Genomic DNA, 18298 nt, shown 5'->3' on the forward strand with positions numbered 1-18298 from the left:
GCTGTTGTATATATAGGGTTCTGGGAATCAAGCTCAGGTCAATCCTGCACAGAAAGCGACTTCCTGCGTCCCTAGCCCTTTGTTGTGTTTCCTGGGACATTCTTACTTTGTAATCCAAGTTGGCCTAGAACTCTCAAATCAGCACAGGCTAGCCCAGAGCTCACGCCTCAGCCTCTTAAGTGCCGGTTGTGTGCTACCATACTTGGCCATGCTGCACTACTTCAGAACCCGCAAGAGAGAGGAGAGAAAAGAGGACAAGAGGGCAAGGAAGGCAGGAGCGAGAATGGGAGGGAGAAAGAGTTCAAATGTCAGGAAGACAAAGACACTGAGAAAAAGAGGAGGAAACATAAGCACACACACAAAATCAAACATTTATTATGCTAAAGAACAGATTTTATTATTTTCCCAAAACACTAAAATAGCCCATGGCATAGTAATTTAGCACACAATATAAATGACATATACAGTCAGGTACCCCTCCCCCACAGGGCTGTTCTTAACTCTCTCTTGGGTAGGGAGCTTAAAAATGTCCACTCTTTAGATGACCTTTATTAAAATTATCAACAAACCACAAGGGAGAATTACTTTAGAAAAAAATCTTAACGTAAAAGAGATCAGGACTCCTAGGGTCTGGGAAACAGGAAACACTTCATTTGCGATCTGTCTTCTGTCAGCAGAAGAGCCTCAAACTTCTCCCGAGTGCCGCCACTGGAAACTGCACTCCAAGCGGAAGGAAAGGGCACGTGAGGAAGGACGAGAGGCTGCGGGCCAGAGTCCAGACAGTGCAGAAATGGCAGGACGCATCGTGACCAGAGCAGGGCTGACAGGAAGTGGAGAGGGTAGCCTAAGATCTCCACTTCCGTGGGACAGCCAGAGGTGAGCTGAGACAGGCGGCATCTGGGATGCTAGCCCTTTAGAACGGCTCCACGACAAAGAACTGCGCTAAATGGCTCTTGACTGACCTTGTACTGAGTAGATCGATCATTTCCTGGAAGGGTTTTCCCAGTTCTGAGTCTCTCCGAAATGATTAAAAACACACTCAAAACCGTCTCTGCATCAACCAGCGAGGTGTGTCTGGTCACAGCAACCAGAGCAGGAACTGAACGGCTGCAGCATACGCCAGATTTAATGCAAAAGAAACTGCAAGGCAACCTTTAAAATTAATCTGCTATTTTTATTGTTCTGCTTGTACCTTAGCTATGGCATCAGACTTGCTGATCTGGAAGGCTGCAGAGTCAGTGACCCCACGACCACCTGCAGACCATTTGAAGTGCTTTTTAAGCTTGAGAGAGTTTCCTCGTGGTCTACTGTTTGCTCTGAAAACATTGGGTTTGAACCGTCGAGGGATACACATCTGGTCTCATCTTCTGGGAGAACTTCATAATTGGCATAAGCATATGGCAGCTGGCACAGCTCAGAATGTGGGTGAGACAGTTCCGAGCTGGTGCCCGGCCCCTCAGGGACAGCACTTAACGGTTCACCCTTCAGGAAACCCATTTCCCTCAGTTTTGGATGGTCTGGCCATCCTGACACCCACGACTCTCCTTTGGGGTACCGTCCACAGCTGTCTGGCCAGTCACTTCCTAGAGCATCTCCGATGCCACAGGATACCCCTGCCAGATGTTCTTCCAAAGCAGATAACAGAACCTTGCTTACGGAGGCTGCTGGAGCCAAATTTCTTCCCGTTGATTCCTTCAGATACTGAAGCACTTGGTAAAGTATGAGGTCAGCCTCACTCTGGCCACGTTTCATTTCCAGGGATGCCACCACTGTGTCCTGTGACCTTCCATCAGTACCTGAGGCAGGCTCATCTGTCCAGGAAGGCACACATGCTGGGCTGGGGCTCCCTCTCTGGCTTCTCTTCTTAAGGCCACACAATAGTTTGTCCAAGTCACCTCCTTGTGACCGCCTTATGTTTGTCAAGCAAGCACCCAGTGTCCCTCTTCTACCCCTCATGCTTTGCGCCTCGGATGCAGTGAGCTGGGGTGATGCCTGTCAGTCAGCGTCGGCCTTCAGTGGATCTCAATATGAACCTAGAAAAGATAACCAGATGAAAATTCTGTGACAGGGGGTTAGTAAATCATCCCCACACATGCAGTATCATCAAACACTAGTTCCTTGAGGAGTGGGGCCACAGAGCTGAGCAGGAGCCAGAGAAGGAGAGGCACTAAGCATTGTCATAGGCCAGCCTGGGCTCTGCAGTGAATTTCAGCATAGAGACAGAGATGGGATGATCACAAGTTCAAGGCCATCCAAGCCAGTCTGGGCTATATGGGGTCCTTACTCAGATAAATACATGAATTAAGTATACAAAAAGATACAAATAATCAATCCCTCCCAGCCCCAGGTCTTATAACCCAGCCCCAAGTTAAGTATACAAAAGAATTAATACTGTTAAGTTATAGCAAACCAACCTGCCCACCAAAATGCTAAATGAGAGAGGAGTTTATTTCAAAGTTAAAGGGAAAAATGTAGTCGTGGGAATCAGTTCCTCAACATCTACTCCCTTCACCCCTGTTGAAGATGCTAAAGGCTCAAAATGTAACCAAGGGGTGGGAGCAAAGGATCCCGGGCATGCCCAGGATCCTCAGGGCAATCAGAAGGCATCTCCACACAAACCATTGATTGCCTTGCATTAGGCAGCCAACTGCTTAATGACAATAGGCCTGACCCAGTTAGGCAGCTGTTGCCCTGCTGGATGCCTGTCTCCTCACCTTCCCTAACCCAGGCTATTAATGGCCTCAGGCACCTGACAGTCCAGACTACCACCGCTTTGTAACCTAAAAATATCCTGCCCCCAATACTTTCCAAAGCAAGCTAGCAAGGCCAGTCCTAAGGGGGACAGGGAGGAGTCACGGTGAGTAGGGCAACTGGTTGAGCAGGATCCTGTGGGCTGATGGCTCTAAGATGACCCAGCCCTAGGCTGTGGAGTGCTGTTAGGTGGATCCTGGTACCGATGGGCCCTGTAGGGGATCAGGCTAAAGGTTGCAAATCTCTACTGAGGATGAGGAAAGGTGCCAACAACACCCTGCTGACTGAAGCTGACTCATGGCCACACGGAGGACACATCACTCCCTTTGTCTACTGACCAGGCAAGCATCTCTGCCTCACACCTGATCCTGCGAAGTCAGCTGTGCCCTACAGCCACACCTGGTCTCCTGGCCACACATCTGCTCAAAAGCACATTCTGTAATACACACAGCTCTGAGGGAGCTGGGCAACTCGGTATCCTCAGGAAAGGTCACAGCTTCTAATGCCGTGTTATGGACCGAGCGTGGGAAAGCACTGAGCATTCTCTTCAGTCAGCATCCCACAGGCGTGACAGCGGTGGCCCACAGGCGTGACGGCGGCGTCAAGTGCCACAGGGAATGAATGAAAGGCTGCTGGAGGTTTGCTAAAGCAAAGGGCAGAAAAGGGACCTCAACAGCCAGGTGTATCTCAGTGGGGCAGCAGCCGAGGTCAAAGCCCGACTGGGGCAGCTGAACAGCAAACAGTCTGCCCAAGGCAGGCCCTGCACGGCTGGTGAAGGCAGGCTGGTAGCTCTGAAAGTCTCAAATGCTCACCTCTACCTGGCATTCAGCTCCTAGGATTTCTTTGCTACAAATTCAATCGGCTGCTCCCCAAGTCTGTCCCTGAGTCAGGTGCTGACCTGTCCTAACGCGAGGACAGCAGAAGACAAAGCAGATGCCGTTTCCTTCCCAGCGAGTCACTGTGATACCGCTCAGAGGTCAGTTTACACCAGCGAATCACTAACCCCCACACACGGACCTCACTGTGATACCGCTCAGAGGTCAGTTTACACCAGCGAATCACTAACCCCCACACGCAGGGACCTCACTGTGATACCGCTCAGAGGTCAGTTTACACCAGCGAATCACTAACCCCCACACACGGACCTCACTGCGATACCGCTCAGAGGTCAGTTTACACCAGCGAATCACTAACCCCCACACACGGACCTCACTGCGATACCGCTCAGAGGTCAGTTTACACCAGCGAATCACTAACCCCCACGCACGGACCTCACTGCGGTACCGCTCAGAGGTCAGTTTACACCAGCGAATCACTAACGCACACGCAGGACCTCACTGTGATACCGTTCAGAGGTCAGTTTACACCAGCGAATCACTAACCCCCACGCACGGACCTCACTGCGATACCGCTCAGAGGTCAGTTTACACCAGCGAATCACTAACCCCCACGCACGGACCTCACTGCGGTACCGCTCAGAGGTCAGTTTACACCAGCGAATCACTAACGCACACGCATGGACCTCACTGCGATACCGCTCAGAGGTCAGTTTACACCAGCGAATCACTAACCCCCACGCACGGACCTCACTGCGGTACCGCTCAGAGGTCAGTTTACACCAGCGAATCACTAACGCACACGCATGGACCTCACTGCGATACCGCTCAGAGGTCAGTTTACACCAGCGAATCACTAACCCCCACACACGGACCTCACTGCGATACCGCTCAGAGGTCAGTTTACACCAGCGAATCACTAACCCCCACACACGGACCTCACTGCGATACCGCTCAGAGGTCAGTTTACACCAGCGAATCACTAACGCACACGCACGGACCTCACTGCGATACCGCTCAGAGGTCAGTTTATACCCATGCTCAGAGCATGCACCAAAAATAAACTGCTAAAGTGAGGGGCTAGAGGGGCCAGGCGGTTAAGAACTTATTGCTCGCCGGGCGGTGGTGGCGCACGCCTTTAATCCCAGCACTCGGGAGGCAGAGGCAGGCGGATCTCTGTGAGTTCGAGACCAGCCTGGTCTACAAGAGCTAGTTCCAGGACAGGCTCCAAAACCACAGAGAAACCCTGTCTCGAAAAACCAAAAAAAAAAAAAAAAAAAAAAAAAAAAGAACTTATTGCTCTTCCCGAGAACCTGAGTTCAATTCCCAGCACTCAAAAAAAGCTCACAACTGCCTAGGGATCCAATACCCTCTTCTGACCGCCACAGGCACACACACCCACAAATAAAAAGTTCAAATTAAATGAAAGTAAGGGCTGTAAAGGGCTCGATTCCAGATTCCAGTTCCATATCCAAGAGGGGGGTGGCTTTTATTCCCAGCACGGGGGAGGTACAGACAGGCAGATCCTGAATCTTGCTGGCCAGCCAGCCTAGCCTACTGGGCAGGTTCCAGTCCAGTGAGAAAGAGACAAGATGGACAGCAGGAAAGACGCCGGAGGTTGTTCTTGACCTCCACACACCCGTGCACTGCCCCTGAAAGTTAAAATGTCCAGGTGGTGGTGCAGAGCTGCATTCTCAGTACTCAGGAGAGGGCAGAGAAAGGAGGATCATGAGTTCAAGGCCATCCTCAGCTATTCATTAAGGCTGAGGCCAGTTTAGGGCTTTACAAGAACACATCTTTAACCTTCTTCTCAAAATAAATCACAATGGCAGAGGGCTTACCCTGACTTGCACAAAGCTCTCAGGTGGTTTGGCTTTTTTGTTTTGTTTTGTTTTTGAGGCCAGAGTCTCACTATGTAGCTCTGGGTAGCCTAGAGCTCATTACGTAGGCCAGGCTTACGTTCAATGAAATCTTCCTCTCTCTGCTTCCCGAGCACTGGTGTGCATCACCATAACGGGCTAATTTATAATGGCCCTTAATTTGATCTCAACATCAACACACACAGAGTTAAAATGAGCCAAGTGTTGTAGTACATGACTAGAACGCCAGTATGGAAGAGACCAAGACAAGGAGGCGTTCCAGTTTGAGGCCAGCATGGACTACATAGCAAGAAATCCACCATAAAAACATACAAACTGAGCTGGGCGGTAGTGGCACTTTAATCCCAGCACTTGAGAGGCAGAGCTGTGAGTTCAAGGCCAGCCTGGTCTACAGATCGAGTTCCAGGATAGCTAGGGCTAGTATACAGTGAAACCCTGCCTTGTGAATCTGACGCCCTTCTCTAGTCTCCAAGGGCATCAGGCATGCAAATGGAGCATATATATTTGGGTACTTATACATACACATAAAAACTGAAGCAAGCAAACCAACCATTTTTGGTTCAAGTCTTGCATAGAATATATGGTTAAGTTCCAGGACAGTCTGGGGTATAGTCAGAGTGGGGATGGGGAGTGAGGGGTGGGAAGACCAGTCTCGGTAAAAAAAGTAGGGCTGGGGAGATAACTCAGTGGGTAATATTACTGCCTGTGCTAGCATGAGAACCTGAGTTCAAATCTCCCACACTTAAACAAACAAAAAAACACTCCGAAAAGGTAGGTGTTGACCACATGAGCACCTGCAACCCCAGCATTTCCAGGACGGAAACAAAATCTCCAGCGGTTACCCCAGCTGAAACATTGAGCTTCCAGTTCAGTGAGATGCTTCTCAATGCACTCTTGGGCGCACGCATCCACACTTGGGCACACGCATCCGCACTTGGGCGCACGCATCTGCACTTGGGCACACGCATCCGCACTTGGGCGCACGCATCTGCACTTGGACACATGCATCCACACTCATATGCACGTACCAGACAAACAACCACACACACACACACACACACACACACACACACACACAGCAACATTACTCATCATCAGAAGTGACAGCAACCCAAAGGCCCAGCAGCCAACTGAAGGTCCTCTGGAGAGTGGTGACTATCATAGCCTCCAAGTGGGATCAGCAGTGGAAAAGCACACTGGGGAAGAGACTGGAGCCATCTAAGTGGCATGCTCACACTAGAGGTGGGGACGTCTAAAGGGGTTCTTCTCAATTCTTTTTTCCTTTTCCTATTTATTTACCTATTTATTTTAGACTCAGAGTCTCGAATAGCCAGGCTGACCTCAAACAGGCCTTGTAGCTGAAGCTGACCTTGGACTCCTACCCCTTGCTCCCACCACTTGAGTACTGGTGCTACGGGCCTAGGACATCTTGCATTGGTTGGACATGGTGCTGGGGGTGGGACCTAGGGTTCAGGTCATGCTAGACAAGGTCCCTTCCACCAGGGCACAACCACAGACTTGTTGCTACTGCCTCTGGGCTACCGCTTATCAGCCCTGCAGTACCCAGCTTTGAATCCGTTTTCAAACCTCTCAGGTATATACCCAGAAGCAGACGTAGTAGATAGTGGATTCAGTCCACGTTCAACTGTGTGAGAACCACCCGGATCTCACAACAGCTGAGCACTTTACAACCTGACTAGCAGCACATAAGGAAGGAGGACACACACCTTCCCCAGCATCTGCTCCTGCGACCTCTCCTCCCGCCCTCCACCTTGACAACAGCCATCCTAACAGGTGTGGAGTGACCTCCCACTGCTCCTGAGTGAATCTGCTTTCTCCTGGAGTCCAGGATCTTCTCAAGGACATACTGGCCATCTGTGTACCTCCTTAAAGAAATCTCTATGCCAGCTCTTCCAATGACTGGATTGAGCTACCTGGTTTTTGTTTTTTCTTTTTTAATTGTAAGAGATCTTTCTCTATTAAGAGTGTTAATCCTTTACCAAATTAATTCACCAACAACTGCTTTCCTCCATTCCGTAGGTGGTCGGTCTTTTGGACTTTCTTCCCCAGGGCCATGCTGAACTAACATTTGACCACAGAGCTGCATATTCAGCTCCTCCAAATTCATCCTTTTCCTTGTAGAAATAGCGTGTTTATTCAATTTTATTGCATCCTAAAAAACTATCAAGGGGTGAAGAAACTGATTCTTTCCTCCCCAGGTACAGACAAGAGAGGGATGGAGCCCAAGTCTAGCATACACCAAATGCAGCCCCAGAAGTAAGCAGTTTTGGTTTTTGTTTGTTTGGATCTTTTGCTGTTTTTTGTTTGTTTGAGATTAGGTATCTCAGTGTAACCTTAGCTGTCCTAGAACTCGCTCCATAGACTAGGCTGACCTCAAACTCATAGAAATAGTCCAGCCTTGCCTCCCAAGTGCTGGGATTAAAGGTGTGCACCACCACTGCCCGGCAGCAGCTTTTAGCTGATTTGTTCCCATCACCTCATATTTGATAGATCTCTTTTAACATTCGTAAAAATAGAATGAGTTCATATACAGAAACAAGTCAAGGAGGCTGCAGTGGTGACACAAGCTTGGGATCCCAGGACTCAGGAAGATAGGAAACTGATCTGGAATTCCAGTAGCCTGTGTTACAAAATGAGTTCTAGGTCAGTCTGGTGAGGCTGTCTCAAAACAACTAAGCAAAATGAAATCGACTCCAGAATACAAAATCCAGGTAAGAGGGAGGGGAGATGGCTCCGGGGTCAAGAGTGTTTGCTGCTCCTGGAAAGGACCCAAGTTCAGTTCCCAGCACCCACACCGGGTGGTCACAATCACCTGTAACTGCAGATCAAGGGATCTGTCACCATTTTCTGGCCTCCACAGGCATATAAACACACATATACAAGCACATACACACACATACACACACATACGCATTAGGGGAAAAAAAGAATGTAGATGCTGGGCCAAGTGAGAAGGCGCAGCAAGAAAAGCCACTTTCTACCAAGCCTGATGACCTGAATTTGATGCCCAGGACCCACATTACAGAAAGAGAGAACTGATTCAAATTACTCTCTTCTCTAGTCTACAAACACACACACACACACACACACACACCCCAAGGAAAAGCAACAAAGGGAGTCCAGTGCACTTTGCACAAACCTACCATTTCCTTCCTGCTCACTACTCTAGCCTCCAGCTTCCTGCCGTTTCAGGCTTGGCCCACGTGTGGGTCCTGGTGACAGCTCTGTCCTGTCTACACGCTGCACTCCTCCGACTCAGACACCAATGCCGCAACAGCCTTCACCTTCACCAAGGTTCTACTAAAGTGTCCCCTTCTCAATGAGCTCCTCTCTGTTTTATTCAGAATGCCAGCCAGCTCACCTTCCTCTCAGAAGACAAAAGAGATTTCCATGGGATGGAGAAGTTCTGAGAATGGGTGGTATGACAACTGCCCAGTATGGGAAGATATTAATGTCCCTGAATTATACACTTAACTAGTATGATAAGTTATTTATTTATTTTTTGAGACAGGGTTTCCATGTCCCAAACTGGTCTCAAATTCACTCACAGCTGAGGCTGAGGCTGACTCTGAACTCCTGATGCTCCTGTCTCTGGCTCCTAAGTGCCGGGATCATAAGCTTGCACCACAATGTCCAGCTTGCAGGATTAGCTTTGTTGTGAATTTTTCCTCCCTTAGTGTCTCTACATGCTGGGATTCCTGGTGTGTGGTACAATGTCTGGTGAAGCAAAAACATATTAAATACAAGGGGAAAAAGATGTCCAAGAGGTGAGAGGGTATTGAAACCCATGAAGCTATGGATTTAGAAAGAGGTTCAGAGTGGAGACAGAGTAGGCTGTGGCCTGTGACATAGCTCAGTGGGGAAATGTGCTTGCTACCATGCCTGCTGACTTGAGTTTGGACCTCAGGACCCACACAGTAGGAGACAAGGGACTCCTGCAGGTTGTGCTCTGACCTCCATACACACATTATGACATCCCATGTGCACAGGGGTGCACACACACACGTGCACACATGTGCATATATATACACACAATAACTAAATAAGATGTAATAGAAAGAGAAGATTGGCGCTAGGAGCCGGGGATGTAACTCAATGATCAAGAGGCCCTGGGTCCAATCCCTAGTACTAAAGAAGTGGGACAGAAAGCCAGGCAGTGGTGGTGCACGCCTTTAATTCCAGCACTCAAGAGGCAGAGGCAGGAGGATCTCTGTGAGTTTGAGGCCAGCCTGGTCCACAGAGCTAGTTCCAAGACAGGCTCCAAAGCTACACAAAGAAACCCTGTCTCAAAAAACAAAACAAAACAAAAAACAACAACAAAAAGGTGGGAAAGAGCCAGGTGGTAGTGGAGCACACCTTTAATCCCAGCATGAGTGAGGCAGAGGTAGGCAGATTTCTGTAGGGCAGCCTGGTCTGACAGCCAGGGCTACACAGGGAATCCCTGCCGCAAATAAATAAACAAATAAATAAATGAAGAGGAGGAGGTTGATGAAGAGCATAGACGGCAAAGGTTCAAAGGCTCGCTGAGCACAGGGCGGCGAGGGAGAAGGTACGGGTGAAACAAGGACATCTCTTGGTCCGGCGATTATCATCAGCCTTTACAGTAATCCTTTCCCTGTTTCTTTTAGGCCTTCTCTTTGGGTGACATGAGTCTAAGACACTTGATCCACGTTTCTCAGAGGCCACATAAGTGAAAAGTTATAGGCAGGACTTGCTCCAGCAGGTATTCATGATACCGGTTACGTTTGTTGGTTTGTTATTAGTTTTGTTTTTCAAGACAAAAGTTCTCTGTGTGTCCTTGGCTCTCCTGAAACTCATTCTATAGACCAAGCTGGCTTCAAAGTCAGAGATACACCTGTCTGGGTCTACCGAGTGCTAGGATTAAAGGCATCCACCACCACCACTTGTTTTTTTGTTTTGTTTGATACTAGTTATTTTTAATTTTTATTTCAGTTGGAGAGGAGCAAGGTCTCATGTAGCCCAGGCTGATTTTGAACTCCTGATCTTCCAGCCTCCACCTTCCAAGTGCAGGAATAACAGGTATATGCTACCACGGCCCACCAGATCACTTTTACTACATGTAGTGAAGGGTATAGAGTCTCATTTTGTTGTTTTGTTTTTTGAGGCAGGGTCTTCTGTGGGTAACCCTGGCTGTCCTAGAATTCACAGAGATCCACTTCCCTCTGCTCCCAAAGACTCTCACTTTTTACCACCTGTCTTCCCATGCTGTAAAACGATGGGATGTTAATAACCTCAGAAGATTGAGCTTTGCTTAGAAACAGCACTTTCTTTTCTTTGTTTTTGCTTCTTTGCTTCGTTTAAGGCAGAGAAACTGGCTGGTCTAGAACTCACACTGTAGACCAGAGTGGCATTGAACTCACAGAGATCTATCAGCCTCTGCCTCCTGAGTCTTGGGATTAAAGATGTGCCTGGCTTTACTTTTTAAGATTTATTCTTTTAATTATGTGGCTGGGAGTGGCAGGTATACTCACAAGAGTACAGTGCCCTCCGAGGCCAACAGATCTCCTGAAGCAGGAACCACAAGCTGTTGTGAGCCACCAAGTGTCAGTCAGTGCTGGATACCAAACTCCAATCATCCACAGAGCTGCCTGTCCAATCCCTTTTCTATTTTGGGACAGGGATCTTGTCACTATGCTGCCCACACTGACCACAAACTGGCTAAGGAGGCAGTTCAATCGGCCAAGTACTCACCATGCAAGCATGAGAACCGGAGTTCCATCATCCAGAATACACAGGAAAAAGCCAAGCATGGTGTCACATGCTTATAATCCCAGCACTGGGGAGCTGGACACAGGAGAATTACTAGAGACATGAAGATCCCTGAGGCTCCCAGGTCTGTTAATATAGTCAAATTAGTGAGCCTACAGCCAATGAGAGACCCTGTATCAAAAAAATCAAGAGGCTCACACCTGAGGTCAGACACCCAAGGTTGACCACTGACCTACACACACATACATACATACATGCATGTACATGCTCGAACACACACAACACACTCACACGGCCCCAACTCCTGAACTCAAGTGATCTTCGTGTCTCAGCCTCACAGGTAGCTGGGATTACAGGTACATGCTTGTCTGCAAACAGCACTTTCACGCTTTCTTTTTTTGGCTACATTTGTTTGTGTGTGGAGTCTATGTACATGGTCAGAGGATAATCCACAAGAGTCGTTCTTTCCTTTGACCAAACATCCACAATTCAAAATTTTAAAATAAGCAAAAATAGTTTTTAAAGATTTAGTTTATGTGCATGAGTGTTCTGCAGGCTTATGTACCACAAGCACGCATGGCACTTAGAGCTGGGACTGGGGTTAGGCATGGTTGTGGGCTATCATGTGGGTGTTGGCAACGGAGCCCGCGCCCTCTGCAAAAGCAGCAAAGCTCTTAACTGCTAAATAACCCTTCTGAGTCTACAAATTCCTCTGCATCTATTTTCTCGTTCAATCACCTCTCAGACTAAAGAGCTGTTAGCATGTGCTAAAATGCCTCACCGCTGAGTTAGGGGTGCAGCTCTGTGGTAGACTTAAAGGGCCTTAGGTTCCATGCCTAGCACTGCCAACGGGGTAAGGGAAACCCCAGTGCCCTATGAACAAGAGATTTAAGTGTAGGGTTAACAAAACTCTGTAGGGCCCAGTGCTTTAACCACATTTCTGTTCCCCTGTCAGACCAGAACGCGATGATGGAGGGAAAGCCGGTGAGCTGCTGGGGCCCCTCAGTCAGGCTAAGTTCTTACTGAGAACAGAACGCGATGATGGAGGGAAAGCCAGTGAGCTGCTGGGGTCCCTCAGTCAGGTTAAATTCTTACTGCACTCTCCTTACCTGCAGGTCAGAACAGTAAACCCTCAAGCTAGGCTCTGTTAGTGATTTCTCACAAACTAACAAAAGTTCTAAAGCCTTCAGTGGAGCCTAAAGCATCAGATATAAAGATCTCAAGTATGGCACTGTACCCCAGAACACTCTCTCTCCCTCCTCAAATACGAAAAGGCTGTGTTTCAGGTTCAAGATCAACCTTACATGGTTGCGCAGCAGTATGTACCTTGAATTCCAGCACCTGGGGAAGAGGCAAGTGGGTCTCTTGGAGTTTAAGGCCAGTTGGTCCACATAAGTTTGTTATTTTGTTTTGTTTGGTCTTGGTTTCTCTATATAACAGTCCTGGCTGTCTTGGAACTCACTCTGTAGACTAGGTTGGCTTAGAACTCAGAGATCTGCCTGCCTCTGCCTCCCGAGTGGCTAGGATTAAAGGCGTGCGCCACCACCACCTGGATACATAAGAGTTCCAAACTGGCCTGGGTTGTATGGTGAGAGCCTGTCTCAAAAGGAGTGGGGGTTGGAGAGGAGAAGAGATGACTTTCCCAAAGCACTCGGTGAGACTGTCTTTCCCACTACCTGGGCCCATGTCTGGTTCCCCAGATTCTCTAGAGCTGGATACACCTGAACCATGCCTCCTCTGAAGCCCACGGAGCTGCCCTCGCTACTGCTGGGTCTCACTCACTGCTCACATCATCCCGGTTGGAGATCTTGTCTCCCTCCCCCAAATGCACTTGCCTTCAATCTGCACAGTGCACACTCCCCGTGATGAAATATGGATTTGATCACCTTTCCAGAGATGATCTCACTGTCCTACAAACAGATGCGCCATTAGGAAACACTGGGAATGGAATCTGCCGTTGTTTACTGCTTAGAAAACAAACAGTCTTCAGCACTCCTGCGGTGCAAGGTTACAAAAGTTCCCCCTGAAAGGACGATAGGAATGTCCCTATGGAGGAGGATATTCACCATACTCCAGGAGCAGGCAGGGAATGGCTGCAACCGAATAAAGACGAGAGCATAACAAAGTCTAGTCCGTCATCCAGGTGCAAGCTGGGTGAGGGGCGGTCATGCACACACGTGGTAAGGATAAGCACGTATGTGCTGTGCTGATGGTTAAGGATGACAGGATGTGCCTTACTTGTTCAGAAGACTTCTCTAGGGAGCCCTCATAGCTAAGCTGTTCGGGAGTGTACCGCTCCTGCAGAGAACTGGAGTCGGGCAGTCCAGAACTGCCTTTACCTACCACTCCAGGACGGCCAGCACCTCTTCTGGCCTCCTCCTGCTGCAGATACACACAGACACATCATACCATGTACACAAATGACAGATCTGACCGGTGGGAAACAGATGGAGAATACACAAAAATTCAGGCCAGCAACTGGAGCAGTCTGGACTGGAGAAGGGTACGAAGAAAAATGAATACGAGAGGAAGTGTTTCGGGTTTTGTTTATTGGGATAGGGTCTTGCTACCTAGCCGGAGATGACCCTGAGGCTGATTCTCCTGCCTCCACCTCCTGAATGCTAGGGTTACAGACACAGATCATGACACCCAGTTTATGCAGGACTGGGGATTACGATCAGGACACTGTGCATACCAGGCAAACACTACCACCTGAGCTACATCCCTAGACTGTTTTTTTAATGGTACAAAAAAAAACAGCAATTCAAGACTACATAACATATAGCTTTCTAAATTACATAGTTTCTAAATGAGCACAAATCCTATCTAACTCTAGACACCAGATTCCAAAATGGGAACTTGATGGGCCAGGCACGGACTGCTGTTTGCAGACTCTGAGCTAACATCAGGATGTCTGACTTCTCTCAGAGGAGGTGACTAGAGCCGGCAGAAACACCGGGGCTGTGTTTCTACAGGTTGGTAATTGGCAAGGACACAGGCTTTGTGGTTTATCTCCATTCCCACACCCAGCACTCTTCACTCATCTGTGCCTCCTGCTCTGGAGGTTTGCTGTTTCTGTCCCCGCGGCCTGGGATCACATAGGATGCCACAAGCCCCTTGTTCAGGTGCGATGTCCTGATTTGGGAGCAGAAATACAGCGCTTGCCTGGAGTGCGGGAAGCCCTGGGCTCATCCCAGCAGCAGCTCATCACCGGGTACAGTGGTGCACAGCTGACACCTCTCACCACAAAGTAGGAAAGGTATTCTAAGCTGAGTTTTAAAATTGGTTTTCCTTAACTTGTTTTATTGAATTTGGGTCAACATAACATACTTGGCTTCGGATCTCACACGGTCTGTAACCACCTGTGTCGGGGACCATATATACACCAAATCCATTACACTCTAATTTGACCCAACCACAGAAAAACCAGGTATACTACTTTGAACGGGCTCCATTGCACACCAGGGAATGACATATATACAGTCCGTCTGAGGTCGGGGTGTTTTCCTTGCCTAGTAGCAAATGCAAAGTACTCACCGGGTACATCTCCAGAACCACAATAAATAAATAAATAAATAAATAAATAAATAAATAAATAAATAAATCGCACAACCCTGCCAGATTATATGCTTCCCAGGGGTGGAGCTGAGTCCTTCCTCCAACACAGCCTGTGCCACTCCAAAATGTGTAAACAGAATCCAAGGAAGCTCCCTATCCAGCCTCTCTCTTACTTGCAATGGGACACTCCAATCGGCAGGACCTCTCTCCGCTAGAGAAAAGCATTTTGTAATTGAAGAGATAGAGACGTGCCAGCCGTTCCCAACAAACGCGGCCTCCAGAATGCTGACACAAGGCACATGCTGTTTGTTACTCCAAATTGTTTCAGGCCTCTAAATTGGTTTCACCTCATTTTCTCATCTTCATCCCCACTGCCTCTTCTAACCCCTGGCCAGAACAAATCGGATACATTGGTCAAAACACCATTAACTTTCCATCTAAAGGTACAAGGATAACAGAATAAACCTTCACAAAGTTTGGGGAACCAGAATTCACGTAAGAACTCGCTGCTACCAGATCGCCAACAATTTGTCATTTTTAAGGACAAAGCGTCCTAAGGGACCTTCCTGTCATCTTTCCTCGGACCCCACCCCCAGATGTAGGACCTGTTCTCTGAAGTATCGTCTATGCAGAGTGGGATTAAAGAGGGGCAATGCACGATGCTCGGTACGCGCTCAGCCTCCTGCAGATGGCACGAGCCCCCCAGCACCTGCATCCCACGGAGCCAGGTGGGCAGGGCCGCGCGCGACCCAGGGATGCCGAGGGCGCGGCTCACCTACCTGCAGGCGCACGTTGAGCATCATGGAAGCCACGATGTAGAGGTAGGGAAAGTTGATGCGCAGCCGCCAAGCCAAGTCAAAGAAGATGAGCAGGGTGCGGGTCAGCCCCTTGCAGAAGACCCCATAGGAGCGGGCGGCGGCCGAGCGCGACAGCCGGACAGCCAGACCCGACAGAGCCGTCGCCATATAGAGACCCGCGGCGCTCCCACTGCCCGCCCGCCCTCCCTCTCCGCGCCGCGTTGCCCGAGGCCTCCTCCCCGGGCCGCTGTTCAGCGCTCAGCGATCTCAGGGAGCGAGGGAGACCGCGGCGAGGCCGGCGGGAGGGCGGGCCGCGGGGGAGCTGAGTCTGCGCGTCACTCTCAGGAAGCGCCTCCGCGAGCTACCACCAAGATCCCCGGCCCGGCCGCGCGGCCTGACGTCACAAAGCCGGCCCGCGCCTGCGCAGGCAGCAGACTCCGCCCCGCGCCCCGCCTCGCCGACCGCTTTCCTAGCGAGTAAAGTGCGCGTGCGTACGAGAATGGAGTCGCTGCGTTGTGTCCTGGCGCCGTCTAATGGTGAAGCTGATGATAACAACTAGAGGAAAAGTCGGGCGTGGCGGCTCTAGCCTGTTAGTATTCCAGTGCTCAGGAAGCTGAAACAGGATCTGGGTTCCCTGACAAGGCTCTGTCTCGAGAAAGAAAAAAGAGAGAAAGAAAAAGCAAAGCTGAAAAGATGATTCCGCGGTTAAGAGCGCTTGCTGCTCGTCTAGAGGATGCTGAGTTCGGTTTCCGGTACCCATATTAGGTGGCTCACTATCACTTATAACTTTGGCTTCAAGGGATCCATGCCTTTCGGCCTTCGCTGCATTTGCACTCACCTGTGCATGCATATACTCAGATACACATTCACATAAAAATAAATAAATAAATCTAAAAAAAAAGAACAGGAAAGAGATGAACCATGGCCATCCATGGTCACAGGTAATTTTAGATCACATATTCTTAAAAATGGCTACAGTAGGGACTAGAGAGATGGCTCAGTAGTTAAGAGTGCTTGCTTCTCTGTCGGAGAACCAGAGTTCAGACTGCAGCAACCATATCAGGCAGCTCACCAATATTTAAAACTCCAGCTCCATGGGATCTGATGCCCACTTCTGGCCTCCATGGACACCTACATGCACACATAAATGCACAGACACACACACATACACACACAAATACAGTATTTCTTAAAAATGGTTACAATGGTAAATTTTCTAACATGTATATTTACCATAATTTTCAAAAGAAAGAAAAAGGCATTTGTGGGCTAATAAATAGTCTAGTGTTCCTTGTGTTGCCTGCAGTCCCAGTCATTCTTGTTTAATGTTCAGATATATATATATATAGTTATATAATGTTTAATGTTCAGATCTATATACAGTTATATAATGCTTAATGTTCAGTTATATACACTTTAAATTTTCATTAATTTGTTTACTATTTTATGTGTGTGAATGTTCTACCTGCATACACCATTTTGCTTGCGTGTCTATCTGTGCACCGTGTGCCTGCAAAGGCCAGAAGAGGCATTAGATCCCCTGGAACTGTAGTTACAGACTGTGAGCTTCCAGGTGGGTGCTGGGAATCCAACTTGGGTTCTCTGGAAGAGCAATCAAGTGACCTTAGCACTGAACCATCTTTCCAGCCTATGATCCTTTAATTGTAGTACTGTCAGACAGGGTGGCACGTGCCCTCAAACCCAACACTCAGAAGCAGAAGTAGACAAATCTCTGTGAGTTCAAGGCCAGCCTGATTTACATAGCAGCTTCCAGAACTCCAGAGCTACACAGTGAGACCCTGCCTCAAAATAACAAATGATGGGTGGGAGGTCCTTCTGTCTATGTGTTGCTTTTATTGGTTAATGAATAAAGAACTGCTTTGAGCCTATGGCAGGGAAGAACAGAACTAGGCAGGGAAAAGTAGGCTGTATGCTGGGAGGAAGAAGGGCAGAGTCAAAGAGAGACACCATGGAGCTGCCAAAAGGAAGTAAATCATTAAAAAAAAGTCTTTAAAGAGACAGAGTACAGACAGTCAAAGATTAAAAGGAGTAAAGAAAAATAAGCCACATACATTAAGATGGAATATACAAGGAGAGTCTGAATTATGTATGTGTGTTATTGTGTCTTCTTTAAATTTTTTGACTGTGAAGGAGCTAAGTAGAGACATTTTATTGTATGGGCTGCTAAGCTAAACCAGTATGTATATTATAAAGGTATCTTGACTTCAGAATTTGGGTCTAAGAACATGTTGCTTGGGAAAAGAGGTTCTTCTTTTGTTTTCATAGAAGATGAGAACCTGTGGATTGCTTCTGGGCAAATATGGTTTCATGAACCAAGGCCTCCTGAAAGGTCGCTGTAGACACCCTCAAAAAATTACTTCGCCCAACTGCTGGCTGAAATGAATCTAGCACACAGGATATACCATGAAGACCTGATTAATAGCGCCCCCAAACAGCAGGAAGTAGTATGGGTAGAACTACACCCATATCCCCAAATATTATCTATAAATAATTTAAAGGGAGATATACTATAGAGATGAATACTTTGCATTGGTGTAGATCTTGGTTTATTGATACAAAAGAATAATTCTGTTACATATATATATATATATATATATAGTTCTAATCTTGATTAAGGTATTGTATTTGTGTAGCTCATTTATAATTAAGAAATACAAGTTAATAGATACTCATCTGAGCCGGGCGGTGGTGGCGCGCGCCTTTA

The 18298-nt window shown here is 48.2% G+C and overlaps 2 protein-coding genes across 2 annotated transcripts; both read right to left on the reverse strand.

The window, feature by feature from the left end:
- Positions 1-377: 377 nt before the first annotated feature.
- Positions 378-1956, reverse strand: Fam220a (family with sequence similarity 220 member A). Its single transcript, XM_057764874.1, is given in 2 exon segments — positions 378-1276; positions 1279-1956. Coding segments are annotated over 2 exon segments (780 nt in total). The 3' UTR covers positions 378-1174.
- Positions 1896-15955, reverse strand: LOC130871497 (small integral membrane protein 10-like protein 2A). Its single transcript, XM_057764875.1, has 2 exons — positions 15556-15955; positions 1896-2033 (listed from the first exon to the last, which is right to left on the reverse strand). Exons 1-2 carry the CDS (start codon positions 15739-15741, stop codon positions 2013-2015), a joined length of 207 nt encoding a protein of 68 aa, XP_057620858.1. The 5' UTR covers positions 15742-15955; the 3' UTR covers positions 1896-2012.
- Positions 15956-18298: the final 2343 nt, after the last annotated feature.

Source organism: Chionomys nivalis, chromosome 3 (genome assembly GCF_950005125.1).
Source record: "Chionomys nivalis chromosome 3, mChiNiv1.1, whole genome shotgun sequence".
In the NCBI taxonomy this organism is placed as follows: Eukaryota; Metazoa; Chordata; class Mammalia; order Rodentia; family Cricetidae; genus Chionomys; species Chionomys nivalis.